Source organism: Rhinichthys klamathensis, unplaced genomic scaffold (assembly GCF_029890125.1).
Source record: "Rhinichthys klamathensis goyatoka isolate OS25496 unplaced genomic scaffold, OSU_Roscu_1.1 h1tg000059l_1, whole genome shotgun sequence".
Lineage (NCBI taxonomy): Eukaryota > Metazoa > Chordata > Actinopteri > Cypriniformes > Leuciscidae > Rhinichthys > Rhinichthys klamathensis.
This window is the reverse complement of record NW_026606604.1, coordinates 10413307-10435420: the sequence shown is the minus strand read 5'-3', so window position 1 is coordinate 10435420 and position 22114 is coordinate 10413307. Positions and strand designations below refer to the sequence as shown.

The following is a 22114-nucleotide window of genomic DNA, read 5'->3' as shown; positions in this document are numbered from 1 at the left end:
TATTTTGAACATTGAAATCATGTAGTTATTTAATATTTTGTATTAGATCTTTTATTATATTTAAGTAATGAAAATGGTTATGGTTTAATTATAAAACCTTATGTAGCCCAAGAAAAAAAAGCTTTTAACTTTAGTTCAATTATATGGTAAATGAATTAATGTATCCAGGTTGTTCTGAAATAGATTCAGCACTCTAAATTTGGAATTCAGATTCTAAAATGCTTCTGAAAATTTACATTAAAACTGTGTTAAATGTAAAACAAAAGTAAAACCTTCAACCTAAAATAATAAGTAGCACATTAACATCTTAGTGAATGTAAACCTGAAACCTTTTATCAGAAATCACACTCACCTGACCTACTGCTGGCTGTTTTATTCAGAGTAACATCTGCAGTGAAACACACTAAAGTCATGAACTTGTACATATACAGAACTCATCAGTCATGTGACTTGCTCTGGTCAAGCCAATGGGGTAATTAAATGTGGCATATAATTGGCTAGAAAACACAGAGGGCCTCTGATTGGCTACAGGCATAACGAGAACCCAAGAGTCTTCTGAATGCAATTTAAAGAAATCAGTTTCCAAATCCACATTCTTCTACCCTGCATTGACTAGGCTGCATCTGAAAGCGCATAATTCCCTACTATATTAGACGAAAAACAGTATATGACAAAAGAACTATGTCTAAGTTCACAGTACTCATAAAAAAGTACCCAGATGACCAACTACTTCTGCAGAGATTCAGAAGTGTGCATTTGATGGACAATTTACTATCCCATGAGGCCACGGGAGAGGATTTGTGAATGGCAGTGAAGCGACGCATGCTGGTAGGTCACATGATAATGACAACATGGCGGATGTAGTACGTCTGGATTACATTCATACTATATAGAACATACATTTTTAGCGGTCATTATGCATTTATTCAAAATGAGTTCCTACTCAAGAGAGTATATGATTTCGGATGCAGCCTTGGGTACGTTTACACGACAACGACATACTATTTTTTTTTTTTTTTAATGTTTGTGTGTGATTACGCAAAAACACAATTTTTTAATTTTTGGTTGAAGTGTTTGTTTTTGCAGGAGATTTGTGAGGTTTTGCATCTTGTGTGCATGTTTTGTGTGTAAAATCTTGAGAAATGGAGCCTTAGTTTCAAAAATTGTGTAAGCAATTAAAAAAACAAAAAAACTGTAATATCAATACTTTTATTCAGCAATGACGCATTAAATTGATCAAAAGTGACAGTAAAGACATTTAATAATGTTACAAAAGCTTTCTATTTCAAATAAATGCTGTTCCTGAAAAACCCTGTACAAATGTATCATGGTTTGCACAAAAAATAAGAAATAATAAGGAATTATTTCTTGAGCAGCAAATCTTCATATTAGAATGATTTCTGAAGGATCATGTGACACTGAAGACTGGAGTAATGATGCTGAAAATTCAGCTTTGATCACAGGAATAAGTTACATTTTAAAACATATTCAAATAGAAAACAGTTGTTTTACATATTTCAAAATATTACTGTTTTTTAATTAAATAAATGCAGCCTTGGTGAGCAGAAGAAACTTCCCAAACTTCTTGAACATCATGACAAGAAAACCTTTCTTAAATGTCTCCTAAACAGTTTTTATAACAGTTTAAAGTAATGTGTAGAAATCTCTGAGCTGATTTACCTGATTTCTCCTCTCTGTGCTTCAGTTTGCCTCTATTCTCTGTCCTCCTCGGCTCATCCAGTGCTGGCTTTAGCTCAAACCTGCATGTTGAAATGTAGGTCTTCTTTTGACCCTTTTCAATAAAGGTCATTATTATACTGTGATCTCTGGAACGTTCTCTCTGTAAACTGTTGGTCTCTTCCTCAGATGAGCATGTCTCCTTTCATTTGATTTCTCTCACTGCTTCATTTGGCAGCATTCTTGTTCTACTTCAAGTCACAGATGTTATCAGGTTGATCATATAAATGGTTTGAGAGAGAGCAGGAAAGGTGAAAGCTAAAGTGATTTAGATGAAGAGGGCGGGGCTTCCACACGTGGCTTGTAACCGAAAGCTGCTCAATCACGATCAAAATCCACTACAACAAAGCAATATTAAAAACAATCTGCACAACTGTGACGGTCTCACAGATGATAAACTTTATAGCCATCAAAACTAAGCCAAAAACATTGAAATATGGCACCCATGATGTTTCCTCTGCTCATGGGTGTGTGACATAAAGACATTCATTGCAAATGTGGATGAGCCTGTTGGGCTGCTTGGGATAATTTTAGTTTCTTTGGCCTGATGTATTGTAAACCTCATATTTTCCAAGATTTGGGTGTATATATATAATACATATAGGCCTATATTATTATAGATATCTTGCGTTTCAGATCAATATCACAAAAAGCAGCATATATGTATTTGTGTGTGTGTGTTGTCAAAAATAATTTTGATATGTTGATATTTTGTTCATGTTGCTATTTTGATATGTTTCGATACTGAAATATCTGAAAGTGTTCCAAAAGGCCCTCCTTTTCTGCAGACTCGATACACCAATACCAGCTGCTCGTTCTCACTCACTTCTCTTCTAACCCTAACCCATTGACCCTTCCTCTCACTCACTCATCTCTTTCACTCCGGTTGAATAGTGCTTTGTATTTTGTACTTTTGTACTGTGCTGTGTACTTGTATTGCGCATACTTTTAGTAATTTCCGCAGGTTTCAGGCTCACACCAAAAGCGAGCGCAGCACTGATCTATAAAGCCGCCTCTCATAAAAAATCACGAGTATCAAATTTACTTATTTTTTGTGGCTTTTTGCGCTTAATGGTCAAATACATACAAAGTTATGTCAAAATGCCCGTCTTGCCGAGTATTCAGGTAAATACAGTCAGTTTTGGAACAGAAATGTTGTGTAACAATGGATGCATATGCTCTTAAAGTGACAGCAGCCTAATAAATCTGCTACTGTCTGTCATGTTAATCAAAGAACAAAAGACAAAGAGAAAATAACTGGCTGATCTTGTTTAATAACTTTAATTGTAAGCAAATATTTCATTTTTAAAATGGTACCGAATATCGATATTTTTCAAGGTATCTTATCGAAGTTGGAAATTCCAGTATCATGTGGTTTTGATTGTGAGGTCCAAGATCCACCCTTATATAGTGAAATATTATGAAAACGACTAGTCCGGACATTTTACTGGTTAAAAAGTACCTGTTTTATTGGGCTGATCAATAAAATGTCATATGACTCTATAATGCTTCAATCTAAAGGAAAATAAAATGTCTTTAAATGTCTACATCTGTTATAGTTTCCAGCAAGTGTGAAGTTTTAGGCCTATTTGTTGTCAATATACACAACTGGATATAGCTATGGTTAAATTAATTTATTATTGCTTTTTCATAACTCAGAACTCATTTGAAGTTAAGTATCAATTTGGTCTCAAATGTTTCTTCTAAAACTCCTTGGGAGAAACAATAATAGAATAGAAATATTGAAGTCTTCATTTGTGCTCTAATTTGTCTATTGGAGAATCAGTTGAGATGTTAAAGACATCTAATTGGGTCATGGGATTTCTAGGAAGCAGAATAACATAAACAGAGTAATTAAAGTAGATAACAGCTGCTGCAGTTCTGCACACATAATGCAGATTATGCTGTTTTTTAGGGTGAAGATGACATGTTGTAATCTGATTACACAAACACACTTTCCTACTAACCGTGTTTTTCATGGGAAAATAACAGGCGTGTTGACGCCCACGGCATATTTGAGGAATGGGGAAAGAAAGAAGAAATTGCTCAATCCAGGAAAGGGTTTGTGAACGTATGAAAATACTGAAGCCTATGCCATGTCACAGTCAGAAATGAAAAATATCTGAATTCACTTACCAAGTTCGTTGGTTTGGTCAGAATCATAGTTTCCTATTTTTGACGTGTTTCCTGCGTCGATTTTCATCGGCTGCTCTCGTACAGTGTGTCGTGTATACGAACAAATTAATCTTATGGATGATTATTTTGAAGAATTGTTCGAAAAGACTCACGCACTCAGGAGAGGGTGTATCAGTTTGACAAATCCTTAACTTAATAAACTCACCGAGCGGTTAGCTAGGCTATACTGAATCAACGTATGATCACTTTCTGAACCGCTAAATACTAGGCTATTAAGAAAGCAGAAATATAGGCCTATTGTCTATTTATTTTCATTCCTCACGCTAATGTCTTTATTTTATATATGCTTCCGACAATGTTGTGAATTTGATAGCCTACATTAGAAAGGCCTATCCGTAATATGAAAATGTTAATATGTTTCCCCCCTCATATTTTGCTAAATGCTTTTTTTGAGTATGGTTATGAGTTAAAAGCCGATGACCTATGTATTGTTTTTTAAAACTTCTGACGTGTATGTTCATGTTGACACATGGAAGAATACAAGATGAATCAGCAAAAGAAAAAGGAAAGAAAAAATGATAGCCTACTGAAGTTCTGGTTTGTTTTTATTTACATGATATTCTCAAGTTGCAGCCCTGAATGTATTAACCTTTTACTGTCTATGGTATTAACCCACTGGTGTTCGTTCATTTTACTTCATCGGAATGCTATGAAACTTGGTAAAGGTTTTGACTCTTTCTGTGAAAAAACAAAAAAATCATGTAGGCCAACATGATTTGAAAAGGTTAAATTGTTCTAAAATAGTTACACTTTTATTGTTCGCGTCAAAAATGAGTGCATTGTATTTCATCTACTGGAAACGTTTGGTACTGCGCACAAAATCTTATTGAAAGCTCATTGATTGAGATATACCTCAAATTTGGAACACAACTTGTTTAGATTTGTGGCTTTGATTTTGCTCAGTTTTGGAGTAAAACGTGTTTTGGAATATACATTACATATAAAATGTACATTTTTACTTTTTAAAGTTCACTTTTCAAAACTTTTTTTCTATAAAATATTTATGGATAAAATATGCCAGGTAACTATGAAACTAGGCAATTCTACAATTTCAGCTAAACTGAAACAGTAAAATTACATTTTCCAACATTCTGCTGTCATAAGACATCATATGCTCCTAAATATTGTATTTATTCTTCAAACAGACAATATTCTGTTCTGCTCTGAAGTAAAATATTTGTGTACAAAGAAATCTCGAGTATCTGTGCTGTCCTTGATAAATATTGTAAGGATTCAAATTTAGCCAAGAAAAAAAAAGTTCCTAAAAACAAAATCATAAGTCAGACTTTTAAAATGTATTTAGTAGCAACTAAAATAGCAGGACAAGAATGAAGAACTCAAAGCTTGCCATTCAAGAGTTTATTTTCATCTTTACCTGATTTTCCAAAGACCACAAATCTACATCAATAGTCATCTTAGCAGTAAACTGATTCCACATAAAAACCCAGGTTGTCATTTTCATGCTGAACAGCAGAACTGGAGCAATGTCCTGCGTTCTGCTCAATACAAAAGCTCAAATCAACACACACATTCAGAGATTTCCAGGAGATCTTCACTGCATTCTTGCCCTTTTTGTGGAAGGAGACATTTTTAACACCACACAATTCTAAAACATCACGTGTGTCTCTATAGTTACTGGTTTCCTTATTTTTTTGAAATCTGTTTTTAACCATCTTCCAAAACTGTCTGTTAAAAAAAATGACAGGTTATGCTTGATGTCTCAAATGACCATAATGTGTCATTTTCAACACCGAGCAAACAGCAGAAGGATGGTGTGAGTATTTCACATGGACACGGGCGTTCATCCCGTTCCACACCTTATTGTGACTGGAGGAATTTTCTCTCCTTTATTATTCAAATGACTATTGTGCTTGTGTTAATCATCATCATCATCAGTGTTTAACTGGGGTGGACTGCCGTCACAGGTGACGTTGAACATCTTCTTGCCCGGTTTCTGTACATGATCTTCATTTCTTTTCTCCAGGGCTTCAATCTGTAAAAACGCATGAAACAATAGTTTTTTAATAACAAAGTTTTGAAAATTTGTTGGCTCAAATTGCATCTAAACCACATATATGCAATATTTGGCTGCATTTACACTTGGCATTTACATGTGATCACCGTGATCCAATAAAGCAGATCGGATCATCAGCCAATCAGATACTTGTTTCCCGTGCAATATTTAAAATAGGTCTGTAATGGAAAAATAGCAATGGTGCAAAGTCGACCTGAAGCAGTGGGGTTTCCTTTAAAAACTGTTTTCAGTCGCAGGGCTATGCATTTCAAATCTCGTAAAACAAGGCGGACGAGGTTGTAAATAATTATGCATTGCATAAATATTGTTGCCAAATGTGGTGGGAAAATAATGCATCCTTTACAGATAAACAATGACTGCGCAACTTTCAGGTGCGAAAGCAAATATATGAGTTCTCCTTCTACACCCAGATATGTGCAGCGATTCCCGTGATGACGACTAGAGCGGGTTCTGTGGGATTACAAATTTAAGAGTTTGTTTAAAAACTGCTGATCCTAAATCGTGACATAACATCACATGAAAAACTGAGGTGAAGGACCTTGTATTTAGCGTTTTCTGCCAGTTCCTGTTCTGTTTATTGCAAGTCAAATGAGCCGGATTATTGAGACCCTCACCTTTTGTCTTTAATGGCTCTTGGAGCCCCTGTCCCATTCTTTGAATAGTTCCGCTGATTGTATCAGGACTGGTGACACTCTAGTTTGGGGTGGGTTCCTATACCTGGATACTTAATTTGCATGACACCCAGGTGCTTTGTCTCTATTTCTAAGCACTGGCCACTAAAATGTATATAAACTACAATGCATCACTGCTTTACCCAGCAAACAATTTTACGTTTAAAAGACATCTAATAGCCGTCCAAACACAGACGTCTAGGCTAAAACAAGGCAAAATCTGGGCCGTCAGTTCAAATTTAATAGACGTCTTACCATAGCCCAAGAATCGAAACACACACAGGCTACACGTAGAACATGTTAAAGAAATGAAACCAAACACCTTGTAATCACTGTAGAGTTTGCTTACATGATGGAATATCATACATGACGCAAGTTATTTTGGCAAAAACGACATGTAACCAAATTCAAGGTAATTTTGGCTAGAAGTGGGTTACTTCTAGCCGGACTATATCGGGTCTATAGTTAACCGAGACGGTCAAATGACGGCTATTGCATGCTGGGTAGTTGGACTTGATGACTGTCGCAACCAACGCTCGACGTTCTCGATGAAGAATCCTGCTGAACATCCAAGCCTCCTGTCTTCGCTTCTGTTTACATTACATTGAGATCTGATCACAGTGCACCCTCGATTACTCCGGACCAGCACTCACAGGTCGGATAGCACAAATGCCTTTACACTTGTCTTTTCAATGTGCATGTGGACAACATCTGGATACAGGTCACATTTTAATGCCAAGTGTTAACGAGCCCTTTGTTATCCAACATATTGGTCACAGTATCATTTGCTTTTTTAAAATTATTTAGCAAATAACAAACATTTAAAGTCCGAACCTGGGCTAAGAAATCAGCCTCATTGTCGCTGTTGATCTGCAGTCCAGACACGATGTTGAACAGCTCGAAAACATTGAGAGCCTCGGCCACACCTGCTTTCTGGAAAAACTGGAGAAAAACATTACTGAGCACAACCTTGCTTTAGAGCGATCAGCACGGCTTTAATATGCCACAAGATATTTCAGACACTTACTGTGGCCACATTCCTGCAGTCCCTGAACAAGAACTCCAGACCGTGAGGGTGAGTGGGCTCTATGGACTGACTCACATCAATGAACCACACCTTCATGAGCAGACACACAAAAGAACTTCATGGGGCCATGATACATTTGATAAATTCATTTATTACCCTTATGTCATTCAAAACGCATAAGACTTTCGGCTTTAATCTTTAAAACTCTGACGCTTCAAAATGTTCATAAAGAGAGTCTCTTCAGAAGACTTGGACTAAACCGCTCGATTCATATGATTTTTTTTTATGATTTCTTCATGAACATTTTGAAGCATCAAAAGTTTTGGGTGATGGAGGGAAAGAAATCTCTCAGATTTCATTAAAAATATCTTCATTTGTGTTCCGAAGATGAACTAACGGGTTTGGAAAGACATGAGGAAGAGTAAATGATGACAATTTTCATTTTTGGGTGAACTATCCCTTTAAGAGCTCCATTGTAAAAAGCCAACATGCTTGTACAGTTTGGGGTCCGTAAGATTTTTTTAAAAATAATAAATTAATACTTTTATTCAGTAAGGATGCATTAAATTGATCTAAAGTGACAGTAAATACATTTATAATTTTATAAAATAATTTCAAATAAATGCTGTTCTTTTGAACTTTCTATTCATCAAAGAATTCTGAAAAAAAATAATCACAGTTTCTAGAAACAAATGAAAAGCATCACACCTGTTTTCAACATTGATCATTTCAAGTTTCTTGAGTAGATATTTTATAGATATTAGAATGATTTCTGAAGGTTAATGTGACACTGAAGACTGGAGTAATGATGCTGAAAATTCAGCTTTGATCACAGGAATAAATTACACTTACATCAAATAAATTGTATTCAATGGTGGAAACAAGCTTTCACACTTGGTGAGCATAAGAGACTTCTTTCAAAAACATTTTAAGAATCTTACCGACCTCAAACTTTTGAACGGTAGTGTAGTTCACGACAACATGAAAATCCTCGGTGTGTGGAATTTAAAAAGATGTACTACTAATAAAAACGTCTGATCTTATACAAACCTGTCCATCATGCCAGAGCATGTTGTATTCGCTCAAATCAGCATGAACCAGGTTACAGTCTTGATACAGGCGCTGCATCATCTGAGAAACAGTGAATCAAAAACAAATATTCAAGTCATACTTCACCCCAAAATCAGTACCATTATTTACATGGTAATTAAACACTGTGATAAAGTAACAAATCCTGTCTGGACATAATGTTTTTGTTGATTAAAGGAGAACTCCGGCGCAAAATGAACCTTTGGTCTAATAAAACATTGGTACCTAGTCAACCGTTCTCTGAGATTTGTTTTCATGATAATCGAATGTAAAGAGTTTTATCTCTAAAAACTGTTTAGCGTATAACGCTAGTAATGGGGGCATTTAATGAGTAAAAAGAAATCGCTAGTTTATACCACTAACAAGGCTCAAAATAGCCCCACACGAACACAGTAACATAATGAGGGTCCCTGCATGCAAAACGAAGCATTGAGAACTTTGTAAGTGTACAGACCGTTTAAGATAAAGATAAAGACAGTCCACTTCGTGTATACAGACAGGAGCCATCTTTGGAAAACAGTCTCGACTAATCAAACCACGAACGACGTGCTAAGTGAGCTGAACTGTATGAAGTTCAGTGAACTTCTGAACTGTATGAATAGCGTTCGTGGTTTGATTAGTCGAGACTGTTTTCCAAAGATGGCTCCTGTCTGTATACACGAAGTGGACTGTCTTTATCTTTATCTTCTTATTAAACGGTCTGTACACTTACAAAGTTCTCAATGCTTCGTTTTGCATGCAGGGACCCTCATTATGCTACTGTGTTCGTGTGGGGCTATTTTGAGCCTTGTTAGTGGTATAAACTAGCGATAGCTTTTTACTTATTAAATGCCCCCATTACTAGCGTTATACGCTAAACAGTTTTTAGAGATAAAACTCTTTACATTCGATTATCATGAAAACAAATCTCAGAGAACGGTTGACTAGGTACCAATGTTTTATTAGACCAAAGGTTCATTTTGCGCCGGAGTTCTCCTTTAAAGTATGCAAAAATCTTATTTTTTACCCAATACCCATTTAACATCCTAGCATTTGAGTGCACTCACGTTTAGCACTTGGTAGTATGCTTTCTTCATATCCTCAGAACTCAGAATGGCGTCCTTCAGTTTAGGTGCAGGAACATGGTCCTGCCCAATGAATGACATCACAAGGATATGCTTCTTGAGAATAATCACATCCGGGCACGGGATCCCTGCTTTCTTTATCCTACACGTACATGAAAGAAAAAGAACAGTAGCTCATAAAGTACATCAGACAATATTATATTGTAGCGTCATCCTAATTTATCTAAGGCATTTAGTCACAGCAGCAAATTCAATTAATCTCTTGCATCATGATAAATGTATTGAATATCTGTCTTGTACCTGGTGAGGTTGTGCATCTCCTTCTCAGCCCACAGGCGGATAATTTTGCGAGGGTTCAGCTTGCTGAAGCGGTCTCTGAAGCGGTAGTCATCCTTGATATATTTGTCCCGGTTCTTAAACTCATTCAGGGTGGTCTTGAAAACCTTGAGGACACACTCTTCAGGAACAATCTTCTCTTCAAAGCTACAGGAGACACAACGAGAGTAGTGTTGCTAAATAAAGGCACCCTTGTGATAGATGCAAGACTTCAGTGAGTTGCAAACGCAGTCATCATAAGCACCCACCTCCCTCCGTTAGCATGGAACACCACTGACTCCTTTCCTGTGCTGATGCAGCCATTGATGGTCTCCAGTATCCCAGCATTCACCATTTTGTACATCAGTAGTCTGGTCTTGGGATCCACAGCATGTTCCTGAGCAAAAGAGGACATTAAATGTACAGTCACAACACATTATAGAATACATTTCTCTTACAGTATGTTGAGTCTGAAGTACCCCTAAAGTAAACTAAATTTAATTAAATAAAAATAAAATAATAAATAAAGAATGGGTTGGGCTCTTTACATAAAATTTCTTCTAAGGTTTGAGTCTAAACTAAATTTAATAAAATAAGAACAAAATAAAGAATGTAATATTTCAGTATTTATTCATGCACAAATTTGACATCATTATTTTTATTCAAATACATGCGCCATCATAATCTTTAATCAAAAAAACGTCCCCTCCCTCTTGGAGCGACATCTCTTCTCTGATGATGCGTTTACTGGCGAGAGGGCGGGGCAACCTGTCACTCACATGAGATCCACCAATAGCAACCCACAACCATCCAATCAATTCCCCACAGACAAAATCATGTCCCATCCTACATTTGTTCTTGTTCGAGAAGCAGCTTCACTTGGATATACGCCACAATAGGGGAGAATAGAATATCACGACTTTAATGCCGACTTTAAAAGTGAAACTCACAGCAGTAGAGTGCTCTTTCTTCTCATGAAGTCGAGCGCTACGGCGCTGCTCTGACTGACAGTGGCGTTTCAGAGCGTTGTACACTTGGTTGGAGAGCTTCAGGTCCATGCCGATCCCGTCTCCCACCTGCACCTCCGGAGCAAACTGTATAAAGGCATTCAGAGATCGAGAAGATTAAAAGTGTGAAGACAATTCTCAAAATGTTATTTGGATAAAGTGTGAACAAGCCTTACATTATCCATGCGTGCAGTGTTCTTCCGTCCACAGACCTCCTCGTCGTGTTTGGTGGTGATGTTCTTGCCTTTACCAACAAAGCCCTTTTTAGGGATAATAGTTGGTTTGTCTGAGCGTGTAAATGAAATGCAGGCAGGTCAAAAATCATTAACTGGTAAAGACACCTACAAATATGATTTAATATGTGGCACAAACAAAAAAGCAGAAATAAAAAGTACAGATATTACATGAAAAGCTTAGACTTAAACGTGAAATAATTTAGACTTAAAATTGAGGTATTAAAATCACTAAAAATAAATGAAAGTTTAATAGAAATATAATAAAACTAACTAATAAGAATGACAAAAGCACATAAAAAAACAGACTAAAATTTAAACAAATTAAAATATGAAAATATAAAAATAAAAGCTCATTTAAAATATTAATAAATGCAATAAGTGTATTAATATATAAAATAATTCTCAAAATAAAAATTAAATTAAATAAATAATATTAAAAAAAATAAAAAAAATATTATTTTTAAATTAATTTTGATAAAATAATAGCATTAATAATAATGTAATAATACTAAATCAGTGTTTCTAGGTATTGTAGCTCACCGGCTCTGTAAGGGTCATGGCGAGTGTCTTGCCAGTCCACCTCATCCTCAGAGCTGTCACTGTCCTCATACGGATGAACCATGCGGTAGTTCTCAAATGATATGGAGACTGGAAATTAATTGTTCAGGTTATAATGGAAGTATATACATAGAATGAGAACAAAACATGCATTAAAGTTACCATGAAATCAAAATGGACAATTCTTGATTTTTTTTATTGAATATTGTAGTATTTATTATAAACTATTCATCCGTGCACGTCATTATATTTTAGGCTGTGATGGTTTTTTTTATTAGTCTTTTCATTTAAGCATCTGATTAGTTTTAAATAATCATTTTTTGACTAATATTGCATGTATTTGTTAGTGCTACTGACAAGATTTTTGTAATGTTTTAATATTGTGTGCACCTGCCCGGGGACTGCAGATGGAAATTAGCATTTGCTAACTCTGGTACAAAACATCTTTTCGTAAGGTTAATGTATTTTGTACATTGTCCCTGACAAATAAACTAATAAAAAAAAAAAAATTAAATTCATGTGCCTCATAATCTTTAATCAAAATAAGTTTTCCTCCCTCTTGCATCCTCTCTTCTCTTCTCTTCTCTGATGACGTGTTTACTGGCGCAACATTTCTTCTTGTTGGAAAAGCTGCTTCACTCAGATACACGTCTTCATGGTTATACCTTTGCTGTCTCCATTAAACTTCTTCTCCTCCCTGCGCAGCTGCGTATCAAACTCGCGATCGAACTCCATCTGAAGCATCTGGGCCAGTATCAGGTCGCTGGACGTTTCCGCTTCTGAAGTGCAGGTCAGCTTCAGGTCGGTACTGAAAATAACATGAAGTAAATACATACAAAAGATGATTTCGCCTTCAGAAATGAAGAAAAACTCACTTCAAATAACTACCTTACACTTTTGTGATGACAGTACAGCTGCTGCCTTAGTTATAATTTGAAGTCAAACTAGTTAAATAGCAACTGCTGGTTTAAAAATAATTAAAAAAGGACAATTAGTTCTAAAAAGCCCTAGTTGTAGAGCAGCACGATTCTGGATAAATTGAGAGAATAAAGACTTTTTTGCTTCAAACAGAGATCACGATTGTCCCATGATCCTGAACAGACAACTAAACAAAATAACATGTGATTTACAAGAGGTTCCTAATTGCTGCAGTCTATTCAAAATGTTTAATTTGACTGAATTATAAAAAATAAAATGATTCAATGACTCACTCATGAATACTTTGCTTGTTTTATTAGTGGATGAATTCGCTTTTTTGAATGAATCTCTTGAAAGAATGACTCCATGTTAAACACATTTATAACAGTCACTTGTCGTTACCTGGTGGCATTATGTAATCAACACGATCTTTATTTGAAGAGTCAACTTACTTTCAAATGGTGATTCGCTTCCATAGACATCAGTGTTTATATCCGAACTGAAATCTTTTATCCCAGTACTTCACTGATAATATGAATATTTGTAAGAGAAATAATTATACTGTGTGGTGGAAAAGCCTGTTTGTGAAGCTGTTTCATACCTATACAAGACAACAGCTCTCTCTGGGTCAGCGCTAACACAGATCGAAAAGTTCTGGTGTGATTTTGCCAAAGGTTTAATAGACAAGTGGGTGTTTGAATCGAGATCGTGATCTTTTAAAGATTAATCGTGCAGCTCTACTTAGTCACTATACCATATATTACCATTGTAGAAATAATCTAAACCTAAGATGGTGGGGTACTAGACCCGTACTAATTTGATATATAGGTTTGTAAGACTCACTCTGGGCAGTCTGGGAAAGTGTTGCCCTCCTCATCCAGCTGTCGGGCCAACTCCTCACTCATAACATCAGCCAGAGAGCAGGGCGATGGTCCCAGGACGGGAGCGCCCCAGGGGCTCTGGGAAAACAACAGAATAATCACATTAATGACTGAAACACTCGATCACCAGAAGTTAGGCTTACTTATAACAGCTTACACCATCAGCAGTGAACAAGCAGAATAACAGCCTGTCACATGTGCCATGAATAGTAGGTAAACTTGTATGTACTGGCCTACATTAAAACAGTCGAATTGAGTTTTACATTCATGACAGTTAGATCATGTGGCAAAACATTTGCTCTTTTTAATACAGGGTGATGGTATGCAATGTGAAGTTTCAAGCAGTGCTATTATTGTTAGCTGAAGCTAAAACAAAAATGGCAAAAACTAAAACTACAAACGTTTTTGGTAACTGAAACAAACCAGCGAATAAAATATAGGCCTAAATATTACATAAAAAGCTTAAGACTTTAAAAACTAAAACAAAAAATTAAAATAATGAAAATAAATTAAAGCTAAATAGAAATATAAAAAAATACGATTGTCAAAAGCACATAATAAAACGAGAAAATATTAGTTAAAATGAAAACTGAAAATATAAAAAAGGTAATTCAAAATAATGCTATAATTGTTTAATACGGTAATAAATTGTGCTGTCAAACCGTTTAATCATGATTAATCGCATCTAACATAAAAGTTTGTAAATATATAAAATGTGTGTACATACAAATATATACACATTACATATAAACAAACTTATGTTAGATGCAATTAATCGCGATTAATCGATTTGATAGCACTAATAAAAATTGCATCTAACATACTGTAAGTGTGTAAATATATATATATATATATGTGTGTGTGTGTGTGTGTATCTATATACATATACACACATATATATAAATAAACAAACTTATGTTAGTTGCGATTAATCACGATTATTCGATTTGACAGCACTAATAATAAAATAATTCTTAAAATAAGGTTGAATTCTTTTATAAATAAATAAATAATAATGAACATGTTTATTTATATGAATAAAACAACAATAATAATAATATTAATAATGCAATAATAAAAACCATACTTAACGCTGGACTTAAGTATTGTAATTTATTACTTATATTATGACTCAAAAATGTCAAAGTCCACATGCTGAAGCTGACGTCACCCATAAACTTTTTTAAAATTCTATTCAAACACCTTCCACTGGGTAAAGTTCATCACGGTTTAGCTCCAATCCATTGGTCAGAGTCTGAGTCATCACATGTTATTTAGACTCATTACTCATCCTTCTGTTGTATAATGGTTGACAGGCCCGGTACTAAACCAACTCATATTATAACAATTCCCGGATTTTTTCCCCGACAATAAAACAATACATCAGACTGTTAGGAAATCTAACCTTGGTTTCTTGTGTGGTTACTTCAAGTTGGTCCATGTTGGTTGACAGAAGGTTTAGATTCAAGAACGTGGCGCCTGTAATACTTTCTTCGGGTTGTTGATTCGGTAAAACTCGTGTAAGGTTCGTTAATATCGGCTTCAACCCTATATGTAACAATACTAATTACTATCTTTGACCTAGACCGCTAAAACGTGGCTTAAAACAAGAAGTTAATTCGTTACCGACAGTGTGTCAGATAAAAATAGATGTGATCTACAATGGTTGGTTGTGGGACAACCCATTGTGACGTCAAGAACTTTTTTCAAAATAAAAGTACAATAAAAACATAAATGATACATTTTATATTTATGTAAAACCTGTTAACAAAAACAGTCAAAACCTTCTTTTATGTCCATTTATTTTTCTTTCATGTTATGAAACAATTTTTTTTAGATAATTATTAATTTCTTTACCTTTTTTTGCATTGGAAAACCATTCATATTTTTTTTTCCTTTAATGGTTGAAACTAATCACTTTATAAACGCACTTAGAATAATTAATTATCTCATTTATCATATGATTGGTTGTAATTAAAATATAACAATAATTTATTAATTTATTTAATTCAGTGTAAATTGTTTTATTTAATATATTTTTATTCTGTTTCTGTCGTTGTTGTGATTTGTAAATTTGCCTTGAACAATTTCATGTAACGTTATACAGCGGAATGCTAATTATTGATTTGCAATCAAAGGTAAATGGAAGAATAAAAGGCATCCGTGTTAAAATATTTGATTAAGCATCACGAATAATAATAAAATAATAATAAATAATATATATATAAGTAATTGTGTAATATTATTTATTATTATAAGTATTATATATATATATATATATATATATATATATATATATATTTATATTTATATATACATATATATATATATATATATATATATATATATATATATATATATATATATATATATATATATATATATATATATATATATATATATATACATATATATGTATATATATATATATATATATATACATATATATGTATATATACATATATATATATATATATATATATAATACTTATAATAATAAATAATATTACACAATTACTATAAAATTACGCATTTCCGGCCAAGATGTTTCTCAAAAAAGCTCTCGCATTAGAGCAGATTTCATTCAGGCTTTTATTGGTTAAAGACGTGCTGCGTGTCACAGTGGGCGTGGCAGCAGAAGCGAGGAAGTGCAGATGAGATGTCAGAACATTGAAAAAGAAGAAGAGTCTCAAAGGAGCTGTGCATGAAACCAAAGTTACTGATGCATCCAATCCAATGAACGTTGCTCGAGGGATTCTCGTTCTTATATTCTGCACACTTTTCATAGCATCTTATTTCACTAATAAGGTAAACTGACTTTGTTATACTTTGGACAGCACCAGTGTGTGTTTGTCCTGTGGTTTTTGGATTGCATGTACAAGAATGTATGCATTTTCTGAATGCAATTTAAAAACATTTCTGTGTCCTAGATTGTTAAATTATAGTACTGACATAATATATAATCGTATAATTGTTCTTTGCTTTACAGTATGTCCTGTCTATCTTAAAGTTTACGTTTCCAACCATTTTTCAGGGGTACGTATTCCTGACATTATAATCAAAATTCAGCTCCTCATTTCCATGATATTTCATATGTATTGTTATCATTAACGCTACAGGTGGCAGACCTCCACTGGGGCTCTACTGCTACTGGTTACATGGAAACTTGGTTTGGTTGAAATCAATGGATTCTCCAGGTAACTAAATATGCACTTATATAACACATGGATTATTATTTATGCATTATATATATAAATACAGATTATTATGATCTGTTTTGTAATATTTGTTCTCTGATTGTTCATCTGTTATAGATCGATATTTCTGTTTATGGAACTTTACTAAAAGCGACAGTGCTTTGGACCCCGCATGCGGGGTCCAAAGCACTGTCGCTTTTAGTAAGTAATAAACAAAATATGTTTAAAGATGAACCGTAGGAAGACTTCAGGATCTTTCCTATGCTGAGACTGAATGTGCAACCTTTTTATTTGCTTATGTTGAAATATGTTTGTCTTTCCTCTTCTTTCTTTTTTTTTAGCCCATTCCTTTTTTCTTTGTGTTACAAAATGTCTCTGAAGTCTTTGCTTTTCTCATGGTAGCAGTAACTCACAGAGAGGTAAGTCTGGATCCTGCTTGGTTAGGTGAGTTTTGATGCAGTTGGAATAATCTAAAAAAATTTTTTTTTTTTTTTTGCATGCTTTTTTTTCTTCAACATTTATTTAGTAGAATTAAAAGTCACGATGCATGTTGTTTTTATAGTTATCAAAAATACAAAACTGGTGTGCACATCCCAAACACCCAGATTGGACAACAAATTAGCATAACATATGTGGACTTCACGCTTCTTTTATTCGTTTTTATAGTTATCACAATCATATCTTAATGCCAATCATGTTGCCATTCTAATTTTCTTTGTATTTGGATTATTCAGAAATCATCATGGATGAAATTATTAAGGTATGTTTCTTTACACCAAATAGTCCAAAATGACTTGAAAAGAGCTTGTTTATGTTTGTATGTCTTTTAAATTGGTTATACCAAATATGTTATGAATTGGGATTCTTAAAGAAATATTGTACAAAAAACAAAGACTAAACTATAGATGCTTTTAATGAAATGATCTTCTTTTCAGCGTGTGTATGCTGCTGGGATCCGCCGCCAGCCTTATTCTGTACAATCCTCGGGTATGTTCACTCTCACAAACATAACGGTGATGTTCTGTCAGTGAACTGTTTCCTGTAACAGTAAACATCTCCATGTCATATCCTCTTTATGGTCCCATGCGTCTCACCTCTCAGTTTGGTCCCAGTGGCTACACGTGGGCGTCCGTCCATCTGTTCTGTGTTGGTGAGTGTGTATGTATTTGTTATGGGACCCAGAACTATGAGCAACGATCTTAAACTTACAGAGAAAATGTGGAGATATAAAATTGTGTATTTTACCTGTGTGTTTTTTGATCTCGTCTCTTTTCTAATTTAGGTGCATATAAAGTATTTCAGAAAAATACAAAGGCGGAGCCATCTGAGGTGGTTTGCTGTTTTTATGTACACCTCCATTCAAAAGTTTGGGGGTCGGGAAGATTTTTTTCAATGTTTTTAAGTGAAGTCTCTTTTGTTCACCAAGGCTGCATTTATTTGATCAAAAATACAGTAAAAATAGTAATATTGTGAAATATTATTATCATTTAAGACTTGTTTTCTATTGTTATATATTTTAAAATGTAATTCATTCCTGTGAATCAAAGCTGAATTTTCAGCATCATTACTCCAGTCTTCAGTGTCACATGATCCTTCAGAAATCATTCTAATATGCTGATTTGCTGCTCAAGAAACATTTATGATTATTATCAATGATGAAAACAGTTGAGCTGCTTAATATGTTTGTGCAAACCATGATACATATACATTTATTCTCAGGACGCTTATTTAAAATAGAAATCTTTTGCAACATTATACATGACTTTACTGTCACTTTTTGATCAATAAAATGATTGATTTCTGGGAGAAAAAAAACAACTTAGTGACTCCAAACTTTTAGAATGAGAAAGTATGTTGTTATTGCTTATACTGTAAGTAGATGCCTGGTAACATAATAGAATGTTATCTATTAGATATCTCATAATAAGTGTCATTTTTAATTTGTAATATTACAGTGATCTTGAAGAGCAGTTCATCAACTATGTGACCAGGTAAATGGTTACCGTAAATATGAACATAAATGTCATCCTTTATATATATGCACCCCCAGATTTTGACACATGCGTATTTGAATGCTTATATACTGTATATAAATGTACTACTTTTTTACAATTAGTTTTACACTTTTTTTTTTTTTTCAGTGCATTGTTACTTGCCTCACTTGCATACTCAACAGGTAATTATGTATTTTATGCTACCGTATTAGTTTTGTCTAGAGCTCTATATGTTTCTGCCATGATCCATGTGTAATTCATGGTGTCCTGTCTTTCAGGTGACTTGACCGGGGCCTTAGATTTCACTCTCCTGACCTCACACAGGTTCCACACTGGCTGCTTGGGCAGGTAACACACACATACTACATACTAATGCGTTAAAAAGTTGGCATGATTTATTGGATTATTTGTGTACAATAAGGATTTCAACTCCAAAAAGTACAGAATGAGTGATGCATGTCATTTTGTTATAAGAAATTGATTGTATTTGCAAATCTTATGTTAATTAGAAATCAATTTCATTTCATAGCGCTATATTGAGCTTTTGTCTGATGTTGGCAACTGTAAAACTGAAGAACAGTCTGACTCAGGAGCACTGTGGAGTCTGGTGCTTCCTGGCCAAGGTGAAAAGAATTATATTTTCAACCACAATTATTCTTTGTTTAGTGTCTCCAATAAGGCCTGTTAGAGCATGAGACCGGTTTCACACCACATGCATTTGCAGTACTTGCAATAAAAATGTTACAATGGCTTTGTTTTTTGACTGCATGCAGGTACTGGCTTCAGGTCTTTCCCTTTACACATTCAACACTGTGCTGAGTCCAGTGACACTGTGCTGGTGAGTTCATAACAAACGTCTGGGTTATCTATTGAGTTATAGTGTGACTTATAAGTGAAATAAATGTCATACTATATTGTTTGTTTCACTCATTAGCGTCATCCTAAACTACACCGGAGAGGCCTTGTTCGTGTATTCTGACAGATTTCATTAAGTTTGTTGAAGAATATGGACCGTGCCTTTGAAGATTCTCCAAATCAGTCACTCCAAGACTTTATTAATCGACCAAAGCCAGTTGCCTCGATGAGATTATTTCACTATAAGCCTTGCAACACCAAAACTCTTTTTACTGTAATATTCTGTTTACGTCATGGGACATGAGACCATGTCCAAATATTGAAAAAAAAAACTTGCTGTTGTTTACCATATATTGTAATTTCCTACATTTGAATTCCAGTCAACTTATTCAGACTCTATTCTGCTTTTTCCAGATGTACTATTTCAGAAGCAGCGTTTGCTGTTAGTGTTCGACCTTTGCACATCATTGTCCTTCAGTGTTTACTTTTAAGAGTCCTGGATCACATCCTGAATACTGTCCCACCTTAGATCAGTACTGTTTATGAGAATTAAACAAAGATAAAATGTGGTTTTAAAAAGATGTTTTACCATTATCCATAATTATAGCAGGTTGATCAACGGTTATATTTATTATTATGTTATTATATAATATTATTATTATATTATCTGGGGTTTTTTATCTGGGCCTAAATAATAACTCGCAGAAAGAAATAACTCCCAGTTTAAAATGAGTCCTGCAAAAAGTACTGTTATTATTATGTTTGAATGGCATTTACTGTATTTCAGAGCCACTTTGTATAATATTGTATTTCTAAAGCTGACCATGTATTCTATTATGAAATAATTCAGTTTTCTTAGTATTGTAAATCACTTTTTTGCTAAAGTAAATAAAAGAATTCCATAGACCCATTTTCTAAAATGTTTTCTGCTGAAAAATAAAATGAAATGATGTAACAGAATTTGATTTTCAAATATAAGTAATTACACTTGATCTGTACACACTGCTCTTAAAGGGGTCATATAATGGTACATGCACTTTTTCAAGTTGATTGTACTGAAATGTGTGTTGGCAGTGCCTGTACACAACCATCATAAAATGATAAAAATCCATCCAGTGTTTTTGTTTTAATCTCCTTATATGTTTTCCCCTGCCTCAAATCGAGCCGTTCGAGCGTGTGACGTCACACGGTCGGAAGCCCCTCCCACGATTGTTGATTGACAGGAGCGTTTCAACACAGACCCGCCCTCACTTGTGAGCGAGCTGTCAATCATAGTCCGCGCGGACCTGCGCATTGTTGATATGCTGGATTACTGTCTATGAGCAGAATGGCGTCTAAGCGATTGTGGTGTTCTGTTCTTGGGTGTTATAACGAACACAGCAGTCATTTTAATGTTCCTAAATCCGAACCGCTGAAGACGCAGTGGCTGAGTTTGTTTTCGAAGGGAATATTCCCCACGAGCAACGTCAATGCTCTCATGTTTGCGCGAATCATTTCACACACCAGACTGCTTTATAAACGAGGATCAGTATAAAGCTGGATTTGCTAAGAAGCTGCTCATGAAAAAAGGATCGGAACCAGATATTCGTGTTCCTGCTGAACCTCCAGAACAACTGAAGTGAGTTTAACATTTTATTAAACTTTATATTAATATTTATATTAATCTTTGCAAATCGCTAGCTGCACGCTTCACAATGAATGCGTCTAAGGTTTACACTCAGGGTACATTACGGCATGTTTTCTATGTATGATGTTCTCAATATAATTCATAATCCCACGTTTATACTGAACAACGCCTTATGGTTATTTGTGTTACAAACGGTGTACGCACAGAACAGAGAGGCGGGGTGAGCAAAGCTCATGATCATTTAAAGGCATATACACTGAAACGGCGTGCTGAAAACAGAGCTGTTTTTGACCAGGTAAAATAAGTGTTTTCTTACAATACTAATGAGAATTTTTAATTAAAGTATATTACAAACTTTTAATTTAGACCCTAAAGAATCATATTAGCTTGTACAAAAATGGCATTATATGACCCCTTTAACCCTGGGTTATCATTGTTCTAAGCCCCACTTTTAACCCTGGGTAAAGGAACGTTTCAAACTTGTAAGTTAAAAGCGGAGTTAAAGTCCCTGTGAAATCAAAAGTAGCGTTTTTAGGCTTTTAGTAGGATAAAAAATACTTTGGAAGTCAATGGGGTCCATCAACTCTCTGCTCACCAACATTCTTCAAAATATCTTCTTTTGTGTTCAACAGAAGACAGAAACTCAGGTTTAGAACAACTTGAGGTTGAGTAAGAAATTAAAGGGGGAGAACTATCCCTTTAACTAT

General features: G+C 34.6%; 2 protein-coding genes across 2 annotated transcripts; one reads left to right on the top strand and one right to left on the bottom strand.

Annotated features, from left to right (window-relative positions):
- Positions 1 to 5277: 5277 nt before the first annotated feature.
- Positions 5278 to 15419, bottom strand: riok3 (RIO kinase 3 (yeast)). Its single transcript, XM_056249366.1, has 13 exons — positions 15140 to 15419; positions 13697 to 13812; positions 12601 to 12743; positions 11918 to 12025; positions 11318 to 11427; positions 11085 to 11228; positions 10404 to 10531; positions 10120 to 10302; positions 9802 to 9961; positions 8717 to 8797; positions 7667 to 7756; positions 7474 to 7581; positions 5278 to 5926 (listed from the first exon to the last, which is right to left on the bottom strand). The coding sequence occupies exons 1-13, from the start codon at positions 15173 to 15175 to the stop codon at positions 5810 to 5812; spliced, it is 1524 nt and encodes a 507-aa protein (XP_056105341.1). The 5' UTR covers positions 15176 to 15419; the 3' UTR covers positions 5278 to 5809.
- Positions 15420 to 16324: 905 nt separating this feature from the next.
- LOC130084156 (transmembrane protein 241) lies at positions 16325 to 20068 on the top strand. The gene is given in 15 exon segments (XM_056249374.1): positions 16325 to 16542; positions 16724 to 16770; positions 16854 to 16981; positions 17104 to 17132; positions 17273 to 17350; positions 17666 to 17691; positions 17867 to 17918; positions 18033 to 18081; positions 18214 to 18252; positions 18880 to 18922; positions 19073 to 19107; positions 19204 to 19273; positions 19455 to 19548; positions 19699 to 19763; positions 19860 to 20068. Coding segments are annotated over 15 exon segments (885 nt in total). The 5' UTR covers positions 16325 to 16470; the 3' UTR covers positions 19918 to 20068.
- The last annotated feature ends 2046 nt before the right edge of the window (positions 20069 to 22114 follow it).